General features: G+C 37.0%; 1 protein-coding gene across 2 annotated transcripts in view; it reads right to left on the bottom strand.

The window, feature by feature from the left end:
• Positions 1–19,001, bottom strand: part of CRYBG3 (crystallin beta-gamma domain containing 3) — a 102,009-nt gene that overhangs the window by 32,324 nt on the left and 50,684 nt on the right. For both annotated transcript variants that reach the window (XM_025417277.3, XM_049105407.1), the window contains exons 8-14: positions 18,111–18,247; positions 16,499–16,613; positions 15,324–15,359; positions 12,881–13,014; positions 9,161–9,287; positions 583–725; positions 324–450 (exon numbers count right to left, since the gene is read on the bottom strand). In XM_025417277.3, the coding sequence (XP_025273062.3) occupies positions 324–450; positions 583–725; positions 9,161–9,287; positions 12,881–13,014; positions 15,324–15,359; positions 16,499–16,613; positions 18,111–18,247 (819 nt within the window). The remainder of the gene's footprint in view (positions 1–323; positions 451–582; positions 726–9,160; positions 9,288–12,880; positions 13,015–15,323; positions 15,360–16,498; positions 16,614–18,110; positions 18,248–19,001) is intronic.

Raw genomic sequence — 19,001 nt, 5'->3', positions numbered from 1 at the left:
CCCTCAAATAACTTCCTGGATTATATTATAATAATTTTAGTACTTATTACTTACTAATTCCTTTGAGTAATGTAGCTGGGAAAAAAAAATATGTGCCTCAAAGTCTATCAGAAAGATAGCGAACTACAGTTATCTCATTGATGTGCTAATACTACCTACTACCAGCCCCCTATAGAGTCTAAGGAAATTCATAGGCTATTCCATTTTCTCTGTATATTCACATAACATAATCCAGCAGTTTCACTTTTAAAGAGCCCGTTACACATAATTCAATTGTATGACATTACATGCTTTGGAATTAATGACAGTCATTCTTAACTCACCAGTTGGATAGGTCGTATTGACATGATTATATTATTTGATCCTCCCCAGTCAAAAAAGCATTTGTATTTTCCTTTCTCTAAAATGTACTGTTCTCCACAAAAGAACTTCTGCTGGTAGGCAACCCATCTAGTAGGGAAAAAAAAAAGAAAAAGAACAAGAGGTGATAGAGAATCAAACAACCAACATTTTTTTTTCTTTTGCAACCAACAATTTTAAAACCAAATAACTTCTCAGAGATTCCCAGAAGAGACAACTTACACGCCGCTTTTAACATGAATGGATCTTGTTTCACTGCCAAAGCCAACTTCTTCCAAGTCAGAAATTTCCTGATTTGTAATGTCAATAAACTTCCCATTTTCTAGGTCAGATTCAAAGAGTGTGATAGAAGATTCTATAAAATTCTAAATAGAGAAAGAGGAAGAGGAAAGGTAAGGAAAACATATGGATTCTGTTCTACAGATTGCTGTATCTTAGCACGATTTTCTCATACTTGGGATAATTTCATACAAGTAAGTTCAGGAGGAATTTTAAGTGGGACTGGAAACAATTTAAATAGTTACTACTCTCCAATAGTTTAAAGGAAAAAATAAGTCTGAGTTTACTTTAATCAGGAAAACAACATTCTTATATAAGTGGAAAGGAATCAAGAGTTGGTAAGTTGCTGAGACTTATGGGTGATTAATTATATGTTATACTAATTATGAAGGAAACTATAAAGCTTTACTTATGCCTAAAGAGTGAGAGCCCACAACATGAAATAAAGAGTAAATATAAAATGTGTGATGGGGCATTTTGTGGGAGATGATTTTATAACCTTAAATGTAAAAGAAAAAAATGAAACTTCCTTGACAAAAGATTAAAAAATTAAAATGAGAGGAAAATTTTAAAGTTTTTATAGTTAGATAATATATTTAAAACAAAAATATCAGAAAACTTTTAAGACCCAATTTGATACATCAGCAAAAGACAGACAATTCACAAAAAAAGATTAGCATTAAAAACATATAAGCAAATGTCCAATTTCACCAGTAAAAATAAAGAAATTCAAAGTAAAACCATTAGATAAAATTTTCATCTTTTAAAATAAGAAGGATCTAAAAATCCAGTTTTGTTTGGAAACACGGATGGTAGAAATATAATTGGATAATTATTTTAGAAAATAATGTAGAAACACATTTATGGAGATGATGTTGTTTAACACTTCTTTTTTTTTTTAAAGCTGGAAAAAATTCTAAAACTAAATGGTGGGTATCTTATATGCAAAGATGCATTTTTTGTTTATTATACTGAAAAGCTGTAACCAATATAAATGCCCAAATGATGATAAACATAACTCTTTATGCATCCTACTTATCATTTGATAGAATATAATTAAGAAGCTAACAGTACATTCTATACTTACTAACAGTCAAGAGTTTTGTGTGCGTTATTTCCAAAAGAACTACCACATGAGATTATATTACTATCATTCTCATTTTCCAGCTAAGGAAAATGAGTAATTTGCCTGAGGTTAACATAGCTACTGAGGGGCAGAGATTGAATTTGAGTCCAAAGTTATCTATTTATCTACCTACCCTAAGGTCTTAATGATAACTGTTAGATAGGATCAAAGAACAGAACAAAAACTCAAACTTATAAATCTAGTAAGATTATAAGCATGCAAAAAAGCCCAACTTTTCATAAAAGAAGACTACTAGGAAAAAACCCAAGGGTGGCTATCTTTGGGTCCAGGCAAGTTAGACAACTTTAACCTACATTTTTTCAACTCTTTCTAATAGGTATACTTTTTAATTGGGAAACATTATTTTTTGTAAAAGAATGGGTGGCTCAGCTGGTTAAGTGTCTGACTTCAGCTCAGGTTGTGACCTCAGGGTGGGGACTGAGCACCCATTTTGGGATCCTGGTTAAGTGGGAAGCCTGCTTCTCCTTCTCCCTCTGCCCCCCGCCCCCACCTGTGCTCTCTTCTTAAATCAAATCTTATTTTTTTTTTTTTAATCTCTTCCTTTGTCCCAAGTACTCCATAGTTTATAAATAAGTTTTAGGTCTAGGGATCCCCGGGTGGCGCAGCGGTTTGGCGCCTGCCTTTGGCCCAGGGCGCGATCCTGGAGACCCGGGATCGAATCCCACGTCGGGCTCCCGGTGCATGGAGCCTGTTTCTCTCTCTGCCTGTGTCTCTGCCTCTCTCTCTCTCTCTCTGTGTGACTATCATAAATAAATAAAAAAATAAAAAAAAAAGTTTTAGGTCTATGAAAAATGCTATCAACTTCTATAAGTCTCAACATTATCAAGTTTATCCCCTCCTTTAAATATATTATAAATTTAATCTAAGAAAAGGAAATTTCTAGGATAAACATTCATTTTATATGAACAAGCAAAACCGTGTCAAAAACAAAAACCAAAGCATCCATAGGAGAAGAGAAAATATACTTAAAATAATTCTCTCATTTACTACTTACTTGTCAACTTCCAAGGATTTAAAAATGGTTCATAAAACTAGATCAAATTTAAGACTTTACAAAAAAGATACAAAAGGATTTTTACCTGAGATCTTTGTTATAATTCATAACTTATATCATGTTTTTAATCTCTCCTTGACAGTAAGCCTTTGGAATCTGAGATATGTGTTACTTCATTACTTTTTTAAGATTTTATTTATTTATTCATGAGACAGACAGAGAGAGGCAGAGATACAGGCAGAGGGAGAAGCAGGCTCCATGCAGGGAGCCCGATGTGATCCCAGGACTTCAGGATCACACCCCGGTGCCGAAGGCAGAGGCTCAACCACTGAGCCACCCAGGCATCCCTTACCTTCATTACCTTCACATGGTTCTTAAAGAAAAAAAAAAAAAAGAGAGCTGGGTGAATTTCTTTGATATCATTGTTACCATCCCTTGTATCAACATATACTTAATTCTCAAAACACTTGTTAGCATTATAGAGCTCCCCAAACCCTGATTTTACATATATACATGTGATACACATGCATATACATGCACACATATATACATATCTTATCTATCTTAATATCAATCTTCTATTTTCCAGATAAATTATACAAATATAAATACATATATCTTAAATCAAGGCTTTAATAGCCCATAAGTAATCTGCCTTAAAGTTGCCAGGACAAGCCTTCCAACTGAAATATGTTTACAGCCTGGGTGCCACACCAGCAAACCCGGTTATCCTGACATAAACATAAACTTCTATTAACCAAAGACTCTGAACATGCCTGTTTCTTTTAAACTGAAAGTACATAACTAGTACAAGGTGGCTATGAGCATACAATGTGAGAATGAGCTGAAATGGGTCTTTGTCAGGATCCTGGGCAGGAACTCCTATCAATAGGCACTAAGCAGTCAGGCCCAACTATAATGGGAGGGTCTTTAGCAGTTCTCAATTGTATGGACCTCTCCTCCCCTACTTTGGAGATTCTGGAACGCTTCATCTCTGCTTGCTCTTCCTGACTAGGGTTGCCGGAATAGGGGAGCAAGGATAAGCTGAAATGCCATGGGTCATTACGTTCTGTTGGAATAAAACAGGACAAAGGCATAAAAAGATAATGTGCAGCTGTGCTGTGTTTGTGCCCTTTCATTAAGAAATAACTTGCATTATGATGTAATGTATTTTACTTGAATAACGATTTGCACAAGTCCTGTTGTGTGGGTTGTGGGAGAGTGAGCTGGGAAGCAGGCTGGGGGCGCTATATGGCAACAATGCAGCCTGAAGGTGAGCAGAGGAGGAGGGATCCACTGTCATGGGGCCCAATGCCAAGTACAAGAGCTGGCAGCCTGTGATTTCACAAACATTTACTCATGTGACTGTGTCCTTTCTACTACTCTGCCTGCTAGTCCCAGAGACCTGGCCAAAGGCCACAGGGGCCTCTTAAGTGGCATCACTCTCTGGTTTATTCATGGCTTTTCTTGCCTTATAGCTTTAGCCGTCTTTTTCTAAGTACCTTCTTTTTTTTTTTTTTTTTTTTTTTTTTTTTTTAAGATTGTATTTATTTATTCATGAGAGAGACAGAGAGGGAGAGGCAGAGACATAGGCAGAGGAAGAAGCAGGCTCCACAGGCTCCTTGCAGGAAGCCCAATGCAGGACTTGATCCCAGGTCCCAGGATCACACCCTGAGCCAAAGGCAGACGCTCAACTACTGACCTACCCAGGCATCCCTCTAAGTACCTTTCTGAGCCATTCTCCTGGGTTGCACTCTCTATGGTTTTTTACTCAAACCTACTAAATATACAGTGTCTTATCTAGTTGACTAGTCACCATCAACACCGTGTCCCTTTTGGGCAGAGCTCCAATTCTGAGCCAAATCCAATCACCTGGGGCTAAATCCCCAGGGATCACATGTATGAAGTGCAATATAAAACACGCAAAAAACTACAAAAACCCAAAACCAAAACTTCTAACTGCCTTGTTCAGGAGGTGACTGCAGTCATGTTCACAGCAAGCACGGCGAGGTTTCTGAGTTGCTAGCATCCCTGCTTTACCAGGCACAGTTAAATAATTTTGAAAGTCACACAGATTTAAGTGGAGCTCAGCTGCCTGAGAATGAACTATGACTGAATGACCTCAAATATGCACTCCATTTTATATTTTTAAAACACTTATATCTAAGGGAAAATCTGGATAGCTTACTATAGATACGTCTTTGGTACAGTACTCCCCAATATCAGAAAAAAAAAACCAATGAGCTGATGCTTCAGGACCAAAGATCCATCTTTGGGCATTTTAGTAATTTGGGTGTTTTTAAATCCCCTAAAACCCTACAGCTACTCTGCCGTGGAGCTCTTGTGCTGTCCACTCTCTGGTGGACAAAGTAATATGATACACCAGTGGAGATGCGATGTACCCATTAATTTAGAAGAAATAACTGTCTTCATACCACCTGGTTTCAAAGATCTGAAAAGAGACCCCCAAATCTTAAATCTTAATAAAAGCAGATTCAAAAGTTAAGCTAATATAAAACTGAGGAAAAATAAGCATACCAAGAAAATTTTATCAAAGACGCCAAGGAATAAAAATTCCTTTTAGCATCCCCAGAGTCTAAATATTCCTATATTCTTCTGGGCCTCTTCTTTTTTTACGAAAAAAAAAAAAAAAAAGTTAACTCAAAGTCAGTATATATATCTGCCTGACTCATTTGGAATTAGAAACATATTTCCCATTGTCTTCTCCAAGTACTCTATGACACAGATTACATTATTCCTAAGGAACATGTCCAGAATTTGACCTTAAGAGATCCACTGTATCCTGCATACTGAAGCCAGGACATTAGAAAACTGCACTGTATTATGCAGTTTTTCTGTCTCTCCTCTTGTTTATATTATTCCAACTTAGATCTTACATGTAGTGCTTCTTTCCTAACTAGGTGAGGGACACCTAGGAGGGTCTATATAGGGAAAAGATGTCTCATGTCAACTCTATGTGTTACCTTACATAGGCTGACAACTACAAGAGCTTTTTTTTTTTTTTTTTTAAAGATTTTATTTATTTGAGAGAGAATGAGTAGGTGTGGGGAGAGGGAGAAGAGGATTCCCCACTGAGCAGGGAGCCCGGTGTGGGGCTTGATCTTAGGACCCCAATACCCCAAGATCATGACTTGAGCTGAAGATAGATGCTCAACTTACTGAGCCACCAAGATGCCCCAACAACCACAGGAGCTTTTTAAATCCTATATCTAACAATACTATATCACAAGCTTAAAATTTTCAGAGGTACATCTTATGTCTTATCACAAAAAATTAATGATAAAGGGGGCAGGAGGAAACTTTGAGAGAATATGGATAGGTCTCTGTGGCCTTGATGGTGGTATTGGTTTCACAGGTGCACATTTATCCATAAACTCACTGAGTTGTATATGTTAAATATGTACAGCTTTTTATGTATCAATATTCCAATAAAGTAAAAAAAAACCCACCAAAACTCCTCCTCAATTATATGCCATGTCTGAAGAATATAAAATATTTCATCTGAAAATATTTTAATGAACACAAATTTAAATTATAAACTGTCTGAAAGTCATGTAATTATTTACTATACATGTATATTGGTCTGCAATGTGACTATATATTTATAGCTACAAATAAAACGCTAATAAGCCTTTGGTTGAAAGAGATCGTTTTTTCACCATTAAGGTGCTTTTTTTAGTCTAATCATTCTGTAACCAAAAAAGGGTAATTTGACATGGGCTCTAGAGTATGACAGACTTGCCCTCGATTCAAAGCTCTACACTTGGGCATGGTACCTAACCTCTCAGATCCTCAGTTTCTGTACCTGTAAGATGAAGATCCTAAGAGTCTCTATCTCATAGTCTTTGTTAAGATTAAGTACAAGTACACACATAGGGCCATTAAAAAGTACTTGAAAAATGTCAAGATTCTAATGGGAATTATGATAATATATTTATAAGCTAAGAGTTAGTCTTTTAATTGTTAAAAAATCTTATTTTAAGAGAATAGAAGATTTTCTGCAAAGGGCACTTTCATTTATTCACATAAAAATAGTATCATATGGGATCCCTGGGTGGCGCAGCGGTTTAGCGCCTGCCTTTGGCCCAGGGCACAATCCTGGAGACCCGGGATCGAATCCCACGTCGGGCTCCCAGTGCATGGAGCCTACTTCTCCCTCTGCCTGTGTCTCTGCCTCTCTCTCTCTCTCTCTCTGTGACTATCATAAATAAATAAATAAATAAATAAATAAATAAATAAATAAATAAACAAATAAATAAATAAATAAATAAAAAAAATACCTTAAAAAAATGGTATCATATTTCTGTAAATACCCAAAACTTCTGTGTGCAGCAGGAATCAACATGCCAATTCCTGCCAATTTTTCTAAGGTATATTATCATACTGTCTATATCAAATACCCTCTATTTAGCTATATAGTTATGGTATTTATATCTCTTCATATCTTCTACTGTTGGGAGATTTCAATGAGTGATCTGGGGTTTTATGATTTGTTTGCTTATTTTCGTCACAGCCATCCTGGGAAGGTGCCATCACATTCACTGTTAAACATTTCTAGGATCAGTAATGCTTCCATTCGGCTATTTTTTTAATAAGGAGGGAAAAAATTAAAAATTATTCACTACTAGGTGGAAGATGCTTTGAATCTTGACCCATAGTTCCCAGAATGCATGTGGTCATGAAGACCTAAATTTTTTAAAAAAATGAAAGTTCTATCTTGTTTTGTCTTGCTTGCCTTTTAGTGGTCAAGTAAGGAATGGCCCATGGCCCATGTATAAGGAATGGCCCATGGCCCATGTATAAGGAATGGCCCATGACAGTCAGTGGACTGTCCTACATGTTCTTTTGGGTAGAAATGGTTTCCAACTCACTTTCTTAACTAACAAGGATCATTCACAGGGGAAAAAAAATTCTCCCTTGTTCCCTGTGCTGCCTCTCCCATTCTGGTCCTTCTAACCAGGTGAAGAGCCCCAAAAGACAGAAATCTGAAGGGCCAGAGCACACAACCTCCCTGAGTTCAGAGTCCATACAGACCCCATAACCAGCCTTCACCTCATGACCAGTTCCTTCAAAGAGGGCTTTGGAGACCACGCCAGATAGTTTAGAGTTTATATGGATACAGATTACTCTGGGAAGAGACCACAGTGGTAAACCCTGAACCCTAAGAAAGCATGCCCCCTCTGAACACATTAAAAAAAATCCATTGGGCGCTCAAGGTCAAATTAAAAAAAAAAATCCTCAACTCCTCAACAGGCATATAAGGCCCTTCATTATCTGGCTCTTGGCCTCATCTTCCCAAAGTTCTGCCTAATATCCTTACTTAACTGAATTTCCCAAACATACCAATTTCACTTATATGAGGTTTTCTCAACCTCTGTACTATTAACGTTTTGGGCCTGATGACATTGTTGTTTAAAAGATTTATTTAAAGGATCCCATTTTTACAGAGAGAGAAAGAGAGAGGTGGAGAGCTAGCGAACGAGTGCGCACAAAAGGGAGGAGCAGAGGGAAAAGGAGAATCTCAAGCAGATCCCACCTTGTTCAGCGCAGAGCCCCATGCAGGGCTCAATCTTGTGACCCTGAGATCATGACCTGAGCCGAGAGAAACCAAGAGTCCAAGGCTTAACCAACTGTGCCACCCAGGCACCCCCAGACCTTATGACATCTTGGGAGAAGGCTCCTGTGAGCTGCGGAGGTCTGGCGGTATCCCTGGCCTCTACCCGCTAGATGTCACTACCACAACCTCCCTTCCAGCTCCCGCCACCTCTCCCAAGTCACAAGAACCCAAAATGTCTCCGGACACTGCCAAGTGCAGTGCAGTAAAGTCACCTCCAGCTGAGAGCCACTGGCTCACATCTTTGCTTTTTAAAAGGTTAATCTCTTGCTGAAACAGCACCTACCCCTACCCCTGTCACCTAGTCCTGGAACCTCTCCACATGACTAACTCCTGAACCTAAAATTTTGTTCAACTGTTATCTTTCTCTGGTGAGTACTTTGTGCCTAATCCAATCATAGTCAAACATTATCAAGCATTTATAAAAATACTATTTTCCTGATTAGACTGCCAGCCCTGTGAAAGCAAGGACGGAGTCTCTGGCCACTGTATCACCAGCATCTGACACAGCAGAGCTCACGAAGTAGGTGCTCAACAAATACGGAATTGATGGATGAAAAGTTAACATAAGCATTCTACGATCATTTTAGCAGTTAAGAAAAGTAGGCAAGCCACATACGCAGTTCGGTGTAATGCCTTCAAGTATTTGAAACATTTTATAGTCTCGTACTGTATATCACAACTCATGTATGATTTTCATGGATAGAAAACCAATAGAAAATGAAGAATAACAATGCTAACTCACAGCTTGTAAGAACCGGAAAGACAAGATGGGGCCACTTAATGCCCCACAGGCATTACTGTCTTCAAAATCTCCTTCTTCAAGCAAGAACTGCTGGCCTTTAAAATGTTCTTTTTCATAGGCAACCCATCTAGAAATACAAAGGACATCCGATTGAGCAGTTAATGAGACTAATAAAAAAAACCCAAACAAACAGAAAATCATGATAAAGCACCTAGTTGTATATTACCATATTTTAAAAACAACATACTTGCTTTGTTACCATTTATATAAAGACAAGCAAATATTCTATGCTTCATGGGTCAATAGCTTTTATAGTTCAGAGGCTTTTCCCAACTAAAGGTTAACTGTTAACAGGATTGCAATAGAGCAATGCTCACTAAATGTTTATGGTATGACCGGATACCACATCTCAACATGGTCAGAAGATAGTCTGCCAAATAAGAAATAATTGGAAAGCACAAATAGCCAATGAGAAAAGTTATAAACCCATTTTGAGATTCAAAGATAATTACTCTTATTTCACTGACAAAGCCATTCTAGAATCAGAGAATGATTTTTTTTTTTTTTAGATTTTATTTATTTATGAGAGACGGGGAGAGAGGGAGGGAGGGAGGGAGAGAGAGAGAGGGAGGGAGAGAGAGAGAGAGACAGACAGAGATGGTCAGAGACACAGGCAGAGGGAGAAGCAGGCTCCATGCAGGGAGTCTGACATGGGACTCGATCCTGGGTCTCCAGGATCACACCCTAGGCCAAAGGTGGCGCTAAACCACTGAGCCACCTGGGCTGCCCCAAGAATGATTTCTATATTGAATACTTATTTAGGTTTTAAATCAAAGGAACCTCTCACTAGGTTTCAGATCTAAAACACATTACTGGTGGGTTTAGCAAAGAGAAATGCAAATGGGCTGACATTAGCCCTGGTAGCCCATACATATAGGAAGACCTTTATAAATATTTACAGGTGGCCAGTGTTGCTTCCACCATTTTATCAGTGGTGATAATGGCAACAGGAATCACTGTGGCCGAGTACTTTCCAGGTTTTTTTCTTTTCTTAAGTAGGCTCCATACCCAGCATGGAGCCCAAAGCAGGGCTTGAACTCAAGCAACCCTGAGATCTAGACCTGAGCTAAGATCAAGAGCTGGATGCTTAACTGGCTGAGCCACCCAGGTGCCCTCTGGGACACAGGTTTCTTGACTTATCTAAAACTATCAGTACAGAATACTGATAGACACCCTTAGTCATTAAGCTCCTCCATGAAACTTACCTTTTTAATGAATAATTCAGAGTAGTTAATGACTGTAATGTGGACACAGATGGTTCATAATACATACTGACCTGCTTAAATCTGCCTTTTGAGGAAATGTGTTGTTAGACCTGGTATCCCCTCCAATGGGATAGATTCCAGGATGACTATTTTGAGGTCCTGGGGTTGGGGACTTCTGTTTTGGGGCTTGATAGATGAAGTTAGGTAGGGCTGACTAATATTGTTTTGGGAAAATAAAAACTACTGCAAAAATACTTTCTGTAGGGTACAAAAGAATAGCTACTCAACAATCATGAATCTCTCCTTGCCTTCTGCATGTAGGTATGTATATGATGGGAAAGAGGGGGCCACATGAAATGGAATAAACATAATTTATAGATCTTGTTTATCTGTAATATGTAAAAAAAACTAACACTTTTATACTTAAACTAATATGTGAAAATAAGTTGCACAGGAAAACTTTGAAATTCTAAATGTGCCTTTCATTTATATAAGTATGGCTACTCAGAACATGCTTTTAATATACTTGAATGGGAAAAGAATAAAATATGTAGAAGACCTTAATATTAAAGACAGATTAATAAATTATTACATGATGACAGTTCAAAAATCTTTTGCTCAGTTTTTTAAAACATATTAAGTTTTATCGAAGAATCAATTTATATATCTATCTGGGATATATAAAAACATGTTATTTAAGAAAAATGAAGAAAAGTCAACCTCATTTTTCCTAGATTCCTCAAGATGGGACAGAGATGAGTTCCTACTACTTGTAGATGAACGGTTAACAAAAGTGAAAAATGGAAGAAATAGTAAAAAAAAAAAAAAAATGAAGTTAAACTGTCTGGTTTTATGTATTAATTTTTTTAGATTTCATTTATTTACTTATTTGAGAGTGTTCAAACCAGAGGTGGGTGAACAGAGAGAAGGACAGACTCAGCGTTAAGCAGAGCCTGACGTGGGGCTTGATCCCATGACCCTGGGATCATGACCTGAACAGAAACCAAGAGGCAGATATGGAACCGACTAAGCCATCCAGGCACCTTTCAACTGTTCACTTTTAAATGGGGATATGATATTTTTCTCCTGCAGTTGTCATATAAAAAAAGGGAAGTGTGTATGTTATATTACAAGTGATAATATTTTCTTGAAGTGTGTATGTTATATTACAAGTGATAATATTTTCTTGAAATTTTTATAAAATAATTACAAAAAACTCAGAAAACAATGTAAATCAGAATCTAGTTAATGGGAAAAACATTCAGATCTCAAAGGGAAAGAAAAGGCAAAAATATTTAGCAGGGTTAACAAGAAATGTGTGTTCACAGATTAGAGAAGACTGCACATAAATATGACACAATAAAAATGTGTTTATCCAAAACATTTGTTCATCGAGGGCCTAATAATTTTTTTAAATATAAGGATAAAAACTTAAGTGATTATGAATATGGGAGACCAATTTTGGATATGTCCAACATTTCTAATAGATGGCATATTCTCTTTTATTTCCATTTTGGCTAGCATAGCCATCACTTGATTTACTGCCAGAAATTGCAAAGTCTAAGTCTCTAAATGTAGATTCTTCAGTAATATTACCAGTCATTTAACGCCTATGAATAAAATATTTTAGTAGCACCTTTTACTAGAATAGCATAAACAAGTTTATGATGTTACTGCAAATACTGAGACATTGATACTCAAAGTAAAAGGAACGAATATATTCCAAGTAAACCATCATATCAACAAAGAGACCAACAGTGTTTCTAGAGGAATTCTAGCACAGGGTTGACAATGGCAACTAAGCTATGAAGAAAGCTCCTTCTGATTTTATCTGCCAGGATACAGATACAAAGGCACATCCCAGGGCAGTCAGATTTTCCGGGGTACCTGCCCCAGGAACTGCTGACTGAGACTAGGATCCTAGCAGTGGTTGGTTACACATGGGTTTATACTTAGAGGTTCTTGGGTGGGGGCTTCCTCAAAAACTGTATAGGGCTAGAGGGTAACCAATGTTAAAAATCCTTGATGTGGGAAACACAACCCAGACTACTTCTTTAATGAAGGATTCACTGCCAAGATCCTCAGCACAGAAAGTCAACTAAAATCCACAGAATAGAGAAGAAAAAAATAAACAGAACATGGGGTTCTCATCCATGTTCAAAATTTGTAAAATAAACAAAAATTTTATTTTGCAATTTTTATCTTCTATGTCGTGTTCAGAACACAAAGTTTTAGAAACTATTTTCAACATTTAATCTATCTCGAAATCTCTAATACAAACAAGAGTTCACAGAAAAGCCAGTAGTGACTAATACTTTTTAGTTTACAGTACCTTACAGAAGGGATGTATTATTTTTAGATTAAGACACATTGTTTTTGCTTGGCTTAGCACATTTTTTGTGCTGATCTTCAAAAAATAGAGTATTAAATCAAATATTGAAAATGTAATACTCACACTCCACCGATGACACGAATTGATCCAATTCCATGAAAGTCCCCATTATTTTTTAAAAACTTAGGGACAGAATCTATGTGTTCACTAAACTCCTTGGCCTGTCCATGAAAGTGAGGTTTTTCATAAATAATGACCTGAAAGATAGGACAGAAAATTACTTAACATGTATTTTAGAATAGATACAAAACTCATTTAGTTAAGTGAGACTAAAGACCCCAACATGAATAGGGAGCACAGTCCATTTTTTTCATTAATATTTATTTACAATATAGAACACTGGTATTCACAAAGAGTATGTATAGAGTTATTATCATAAAGATAAAATATCTTAATAACATGTTTCTCTCATAATAATATAGTCAAATATGGTAACACTGTTCTAGTTACCCAAATCCTAGGACTATCTCACAGGGTAAACTGTCTTAAAAGAATTCTTGGGACACCTGGGTGGTTCAGCAGTTAAGCAACTGCCTTCAGCCCAGGGTGTAATCCAGGATCCCGGGATCAAGTCCCACATCAGGCTACCCACAGGGAGCCTGCTTCTCTGCCTATGTCTCTGTCTCTCATGAATAAATAAATAAAATATATTTTTTTAAAAAAAGAACTCTTAAATTATCTAAGTTTACCTCTGTTTGGAAGTTAATACAGACCCGCCTTATATTTACTGAATTTTCCCTATTAGAAATAACTTTCTAGAGGTTCTAGGGCATAATAATAAATTATCTACTGGCTTGAGAAAACACAGCTGCTTCTTATAATGCTAACTGCTTCTATGGCAGTTGCTATTCACTGATAAGATACAAATATGCATATTCCTGAATTTAAATACAAAACTTCCTAATAAGAAGAAATTATTGAAAACATTATGGTGGTTTTTTTTTGGATACTGGTTTCACATGAGTGGGGTGGGGTAAGTATAGTAGGATGCCCATTCTGGCCATTTCATTTACTTCAAATTTGGATTCTTACAAGTATTTCTCTTCCGCCACTTTGGTGCTCTTTACTTCCCAAGTATGATCTGCACACCCTTGGTATGTGGAGTGATAATGGTGAGAAGGCACTCATCTATCCACCCTCTATTACCTGGGCCTATTTGTGGCTGATGGCATACTCAATGTACAACTGGCAAAATAAGGCCCCATAGTCAAATGCACTGAACAAGTTATAGCTCCCCTGTTTCCAGAAATTGGTAACATTATACGAACTGAAAAAAATACATAGTACTGCTTCTGCTTTCCACATATAACATTTTCACAGGGTGCTGTATTTGAAGTGATGAAGCTTTATTTGGGTTTAATACTTTCTACTTGTGCTGAACACAATTAGACTAAGAAGCAATAATTCTTTGATGAGGAGCAAGCCATCAATTAACATCTAAAAAACTTGAAAATTGTGACTGTTTATGACAGTTATTTCATATACCTCTACTGCCTGTCAAACTGCCAATGTCCAAGGAAGACCCAACCTGTCCCACTTGAAGAGACTGAGACAGGAGTCACTCAGAAAGTGTCAGAGCTAATTCTGCAACTTTCAAGGTTCGAAAACCTTGGCTGTGTGTTATTAGAATCACCTGGGGAGCTCTGAAGACTTCTGACCATACCCCAACCCCAAACAGTATCTCTGTGAGTGGAATACAGGTATAAGTTTTTTTTTTGTTTTTTTTTTTTTAATGTGGGTATGTAGGATTCCAACAAAGAGCCAAGATGTATTACATACATTCAGATACTAAGTTTTAAAAGATTCCACCTATATGGTCAACTCCATAAATTTGGAATCCCCTAATGGGAGGGTTGGAGTACCTGTGTCTTGTTTGGCAGGACAGGAGAAGGATGGATGATTCCTTCTTTCCATGCCTGCCTCTGGAAGTGCTATCACCTAATTAAGCAGAGGTCTGTTCACTTCACATCTTTGATCACCATACTGGTTTTCTTCCTATCTCTTTTCACACACGTTTTATAATTCCATTTCCTTTTCTTTCCCAAAATGTGCTTAATCCCGGTGCCACCACTACTCCAGTTCTCGTTGCCTCTACTGTTCCCTTCAGATACTTACACTTACTGACATGTCTCTGACATGAGCTACTCGGTATCTCCACTTGAATGTTAGACTGCCACCTCAACTGTCCCCTCCCCACCAAATCAAAAATCAAACCTATCCCCTTTCCATCCTGTAGAACGTGTTTATTGGGTCAGACTGGGTTGTCAGCACCTCCACTATCCTTGCATACTGACTCAACTCTCTATCGCAGCAGCATAGGTTCTCAATGGGCATTCTGTGCAGTCACTTCCCTCCACTCCAATATCCACCAGCTAGGTTAGTATTATCAGCACATATTCTGGTAATTATTTTTTTAATTTAATAGTTCAAGATACTTGAGGATTAAACTCAAACTTTTTAGCCTGCAATTTTTATAGCAGGCTAAAAAGTCTGTTTTAAGACTTACCTTTAAGTTCATAGGCATTTCCACTTTTAGTCCACCCTTAAGATAAAAAAATTTTAATATTAGATACAGAAATATTTAGAATATTTGAAAGTAATTAAGTGATATATGTAGGTTATACAAAAAAATCTGATTGGTAAAGGTTATATACCAGCCAACTTTAAGTTGTGGTGAATTTTAAAATTTAAATACAGAACACTTCAAAACCAAGTCAGACTGCTCATCAATGTATGTGGGGGAAAAAAAAAATCTTTAAAATATACTTTCAGATTAAAACCAGTACAAGGAATCCGAGCTTTTTAGTCTTTAAGGACACATGACTGAATACAGATTTAATGCCACTGCACAGTGTCCCAAGAAATAGAGTGGAGTTGCTAGATTTTAAAAAAATCTCATTTGGCAGAGTAGATTTCCAAACCACTGACACTATGTTTCCTCCCAACAACTGCTCAGGCTTTCTGAACATGATTACTTTCCTTTCCAACTTCCATCAACACTGTTTATCACACTTAACTATCTTTGTGACCTCAAGGTTGTAGAGCATAAAAGGTAAACCCCCTTCCTCACGCAAAATAATTCCAGAATTTCCTGTTTTTAATGCAACTCCACATTTTGGTATTTCTTAAGATTTCTTAGTTTTTTCCCAGTTTTTATTTTTTAAAGGTACGGAACAACCAAAAAGGGTTTACCACATAGCTGATAATATTCATTTGAAGTTTGCCCTCAAAAAAAAAAAAAATGTCTGCAACAAAAATACTGTATGTACTTATTATCTCTAAGAAAGCAGCCACTGACAGAACTGTCCATTTATTATTAATGCTAAGCTTATCATTCATTACTGTGATGAAAAAGCATAATTAGAAAAATATTTTTAATAAACACCAAAAAAACCCCAAAATTCAGAACTGTATTCAAAATTTTCACAGTACTTGTATTTATAAGGAAACTGCATGCATTGCAATAAACTAAAAAAAGGATATTCGGACATTTGTCTTCTAAAAAACAAAGTGTTTTCACACAGATATTCTCTATAATATATAGGCACAGAAAAATAATGTATATGTTGTTGATCCACTACTACAGATACTCATTTCTCAGGATAGAGATGCATAAGCAATCACCATGGTTATTTTAGATTCATGGGCATTTTGGAAAATGCTTTTTTCAAATTTGCTTACCATTTTAAGTGGATGCAATGATTTCATTTCTGTTGCAGAAATCTCAAAGAGTCCATGGTCTTCCTCTAAAACTGTAGCTTGCCCTTTAAAATTAATATCTGGGTAGGCAAGCCAACTAAATAAGAAATAAATGGTTTGTTAAAGAATAATTGGAATACTTTATCTGGTCCTGTAAGAGTTAAAAGTAAAAAAGCTATCAAACAAACAAAAAAAACCCAAGCAAAACAAAAAACAGAAAACCTTTGTGGCAAAATTACAACCAGTAAAACACATTTGAAATGACTTCACTAGAGAGTGTATAACACGAATTCATGTGCTATTCAGTACTCATATTCAAACACTATAAGTCTATTATGTTTTCTAAGCACTACATATTACTTTTCTTAGATTTTTCTAATATTTAGAAGATGTGACACCTTTGATTCAAACAGAATATAATTGGAGAGAGAAAAAATTGCACTACACTCTTTTATTTTAAAAGGGGGGCAATCAGGGATCCCTGGGTGGCTCAGCAGTTTAGCGCCTGCCTTTGACCCAGGGCATGATCCTGGAGTACCGGGATCAAGTCCCATGTCGGGTTCCCTGAATGGAGCCTGCTTCTCCCTCTGCCTGTATCTGTGCCTCTTTCTCTCTCTCTGTCTCTCATGAATAAATAAATAAAAATCTTAAAAAAAAAAAAGTGGGGCAATCAGAGGTGGGATTCTACAAAGCATTTCACACCCCCCCATCAAGGCATTTTTACATCTTTGACCCACATTTTTAGAATCAGTTATCAGTTTAATTGGCTGCCTCAAGAAAAGTATTTGAAATGAGATTCCCAAAAGACCCACCCACCTTGTAACTAAACTTGGTAATTACAGACATACCTCATGGATGGGGTCAATTACTAGGTCTGCCCAAGAGTTCTAATCTGCGGTTGGGAGAGATGAAGAAAGATCCCTATGGTGACCCCCAAATATATACCCCAACAATCATCAGAGCAGATAAAAAGGAGGGAAAGACAGAAAAGGAAACCACGTTGAACGTCGTGATTCAAGCTAATCTGGAATTAAATTAACACTCCACTCAGTCACACCACAGTCCAAAAGGTAGCTTTGGAATCAGAAAGGCTTGGTATCAGACCCATGCTTACAAACTGGTAGCCTGAGACAAATCATATAATTTTCCTCACTTATAAATCGAGTTAACTCCACCCACCTTGCAGATTGCAGTAATAAACAAAAAAGTACCATGTGTCCGGTACTGCGGAAGCACTCAACTACTGGCACTGACACACTCTTGAAATAGTTCAAGCTCCAGATTTTTAGGTCAGGGACATGTTTTTATTTCTCAGTCCCAAAATCTAGTAGATGAAGACATGATGGATGCATCTATCAAGCACTGTGTCTAAGAATCTCTATCTGCTGCTTTGAGTCCTTCATCAAACACTTAATTGGATCCAAAGCAAAAGAGAATATGTTTTAATTCCTGCCATTGTCTTTCCTGAGTATCCAGGAGCATAAATAAAATTAACTAAAACTTCACATACATGTATGTCACCTACTGAAATTTGAAGTAAAAAGTTAACTTTGGTGGCCATTGATCCTGGTAATAAGGAGAAACTGATACGTACACTCCTGACTTCACAGTGAAGGACACAGATTTGGGGATATTCAGCTCTTCCAAATTGGGGACTGCTCGCTGTATATGGATAGGACAACACGCTGGGTCAGACCGTGGGCAAAGTTCTATCTCTGGAATGCTGCAATCCTGGAAAAAAAAATGGCTTTAATATCATCTGGAGACACACACAATTCAGTATTCTCAATACTCTGGACATGCAATTACAATTATTCTCATTGTTCAGTTGAATTTCTTCACAAAGACAACATAAAGGCAATACTGTTTCACTTTACCAGTTTTTTTAAAACAAATTTCTTCTAAGAAGTTACATTGATAACATGAAAATTACAAATACTGTTGATGGAAGAAGTATTACTCAATTTTTTTCTGCTTTTGTTTTTAAAAGCCTTGTTCTTTTAAGCAATCAGTGTTCAGTTACCAAACTATGTGAGTGCCAAAAGTCTTTAAGCCTTCCTTCTCAGGAGCATAACAAAGCCATGAGGAGGAAGGGAGTTATAAAAGCTGATCTCATGGGGGATATAAAAAATAAATAACAGAGAGGCACACTACTCCCTCAGTGTGTTATCTAATTTACATTGACAAAAGAAATAGGAATTAGGAGGTGAGGGTAACGGAAATCTGTTTTCCTACTTGTGGGATTCTATTTATTTTAGCACAAGTTGGTTTAAGAAAGGCATTATGAAATTTGACTCTCCCCTCCCATCACATATCCACTGCCACCAGGTCTCGTCACACCTTCCTTTAAAATTTCACTTACGTATCTTCCTTTTCTATTCCCACTGTCAAGACCTTTCATCAAGGCTAAGACTTCAATTATAAGCCTTATCAGTAGTCAAGTACTAGCCACACTTTATACAGTTGGGATTGTTAGAGAACTCCG

The sequence above is a fragment of the Canis lupus genome, chromosome 33 (assembly GCF_003254725.2).
Source record: "Canis lupus dingo isolate Sandy chromosome 33, ASM325472v2, whole genome shotgun sequence".
NCBI lineage: Eukaryota > Metazoa > Chordata > Mammalia > Carnivora > Canidae > Canis > Canis lupus.
The sequence above is the reverse complement of the archived record's forward strand: the minus strand, read 5'-3'. Positions and strand labels throughout refer to the sequence as shown.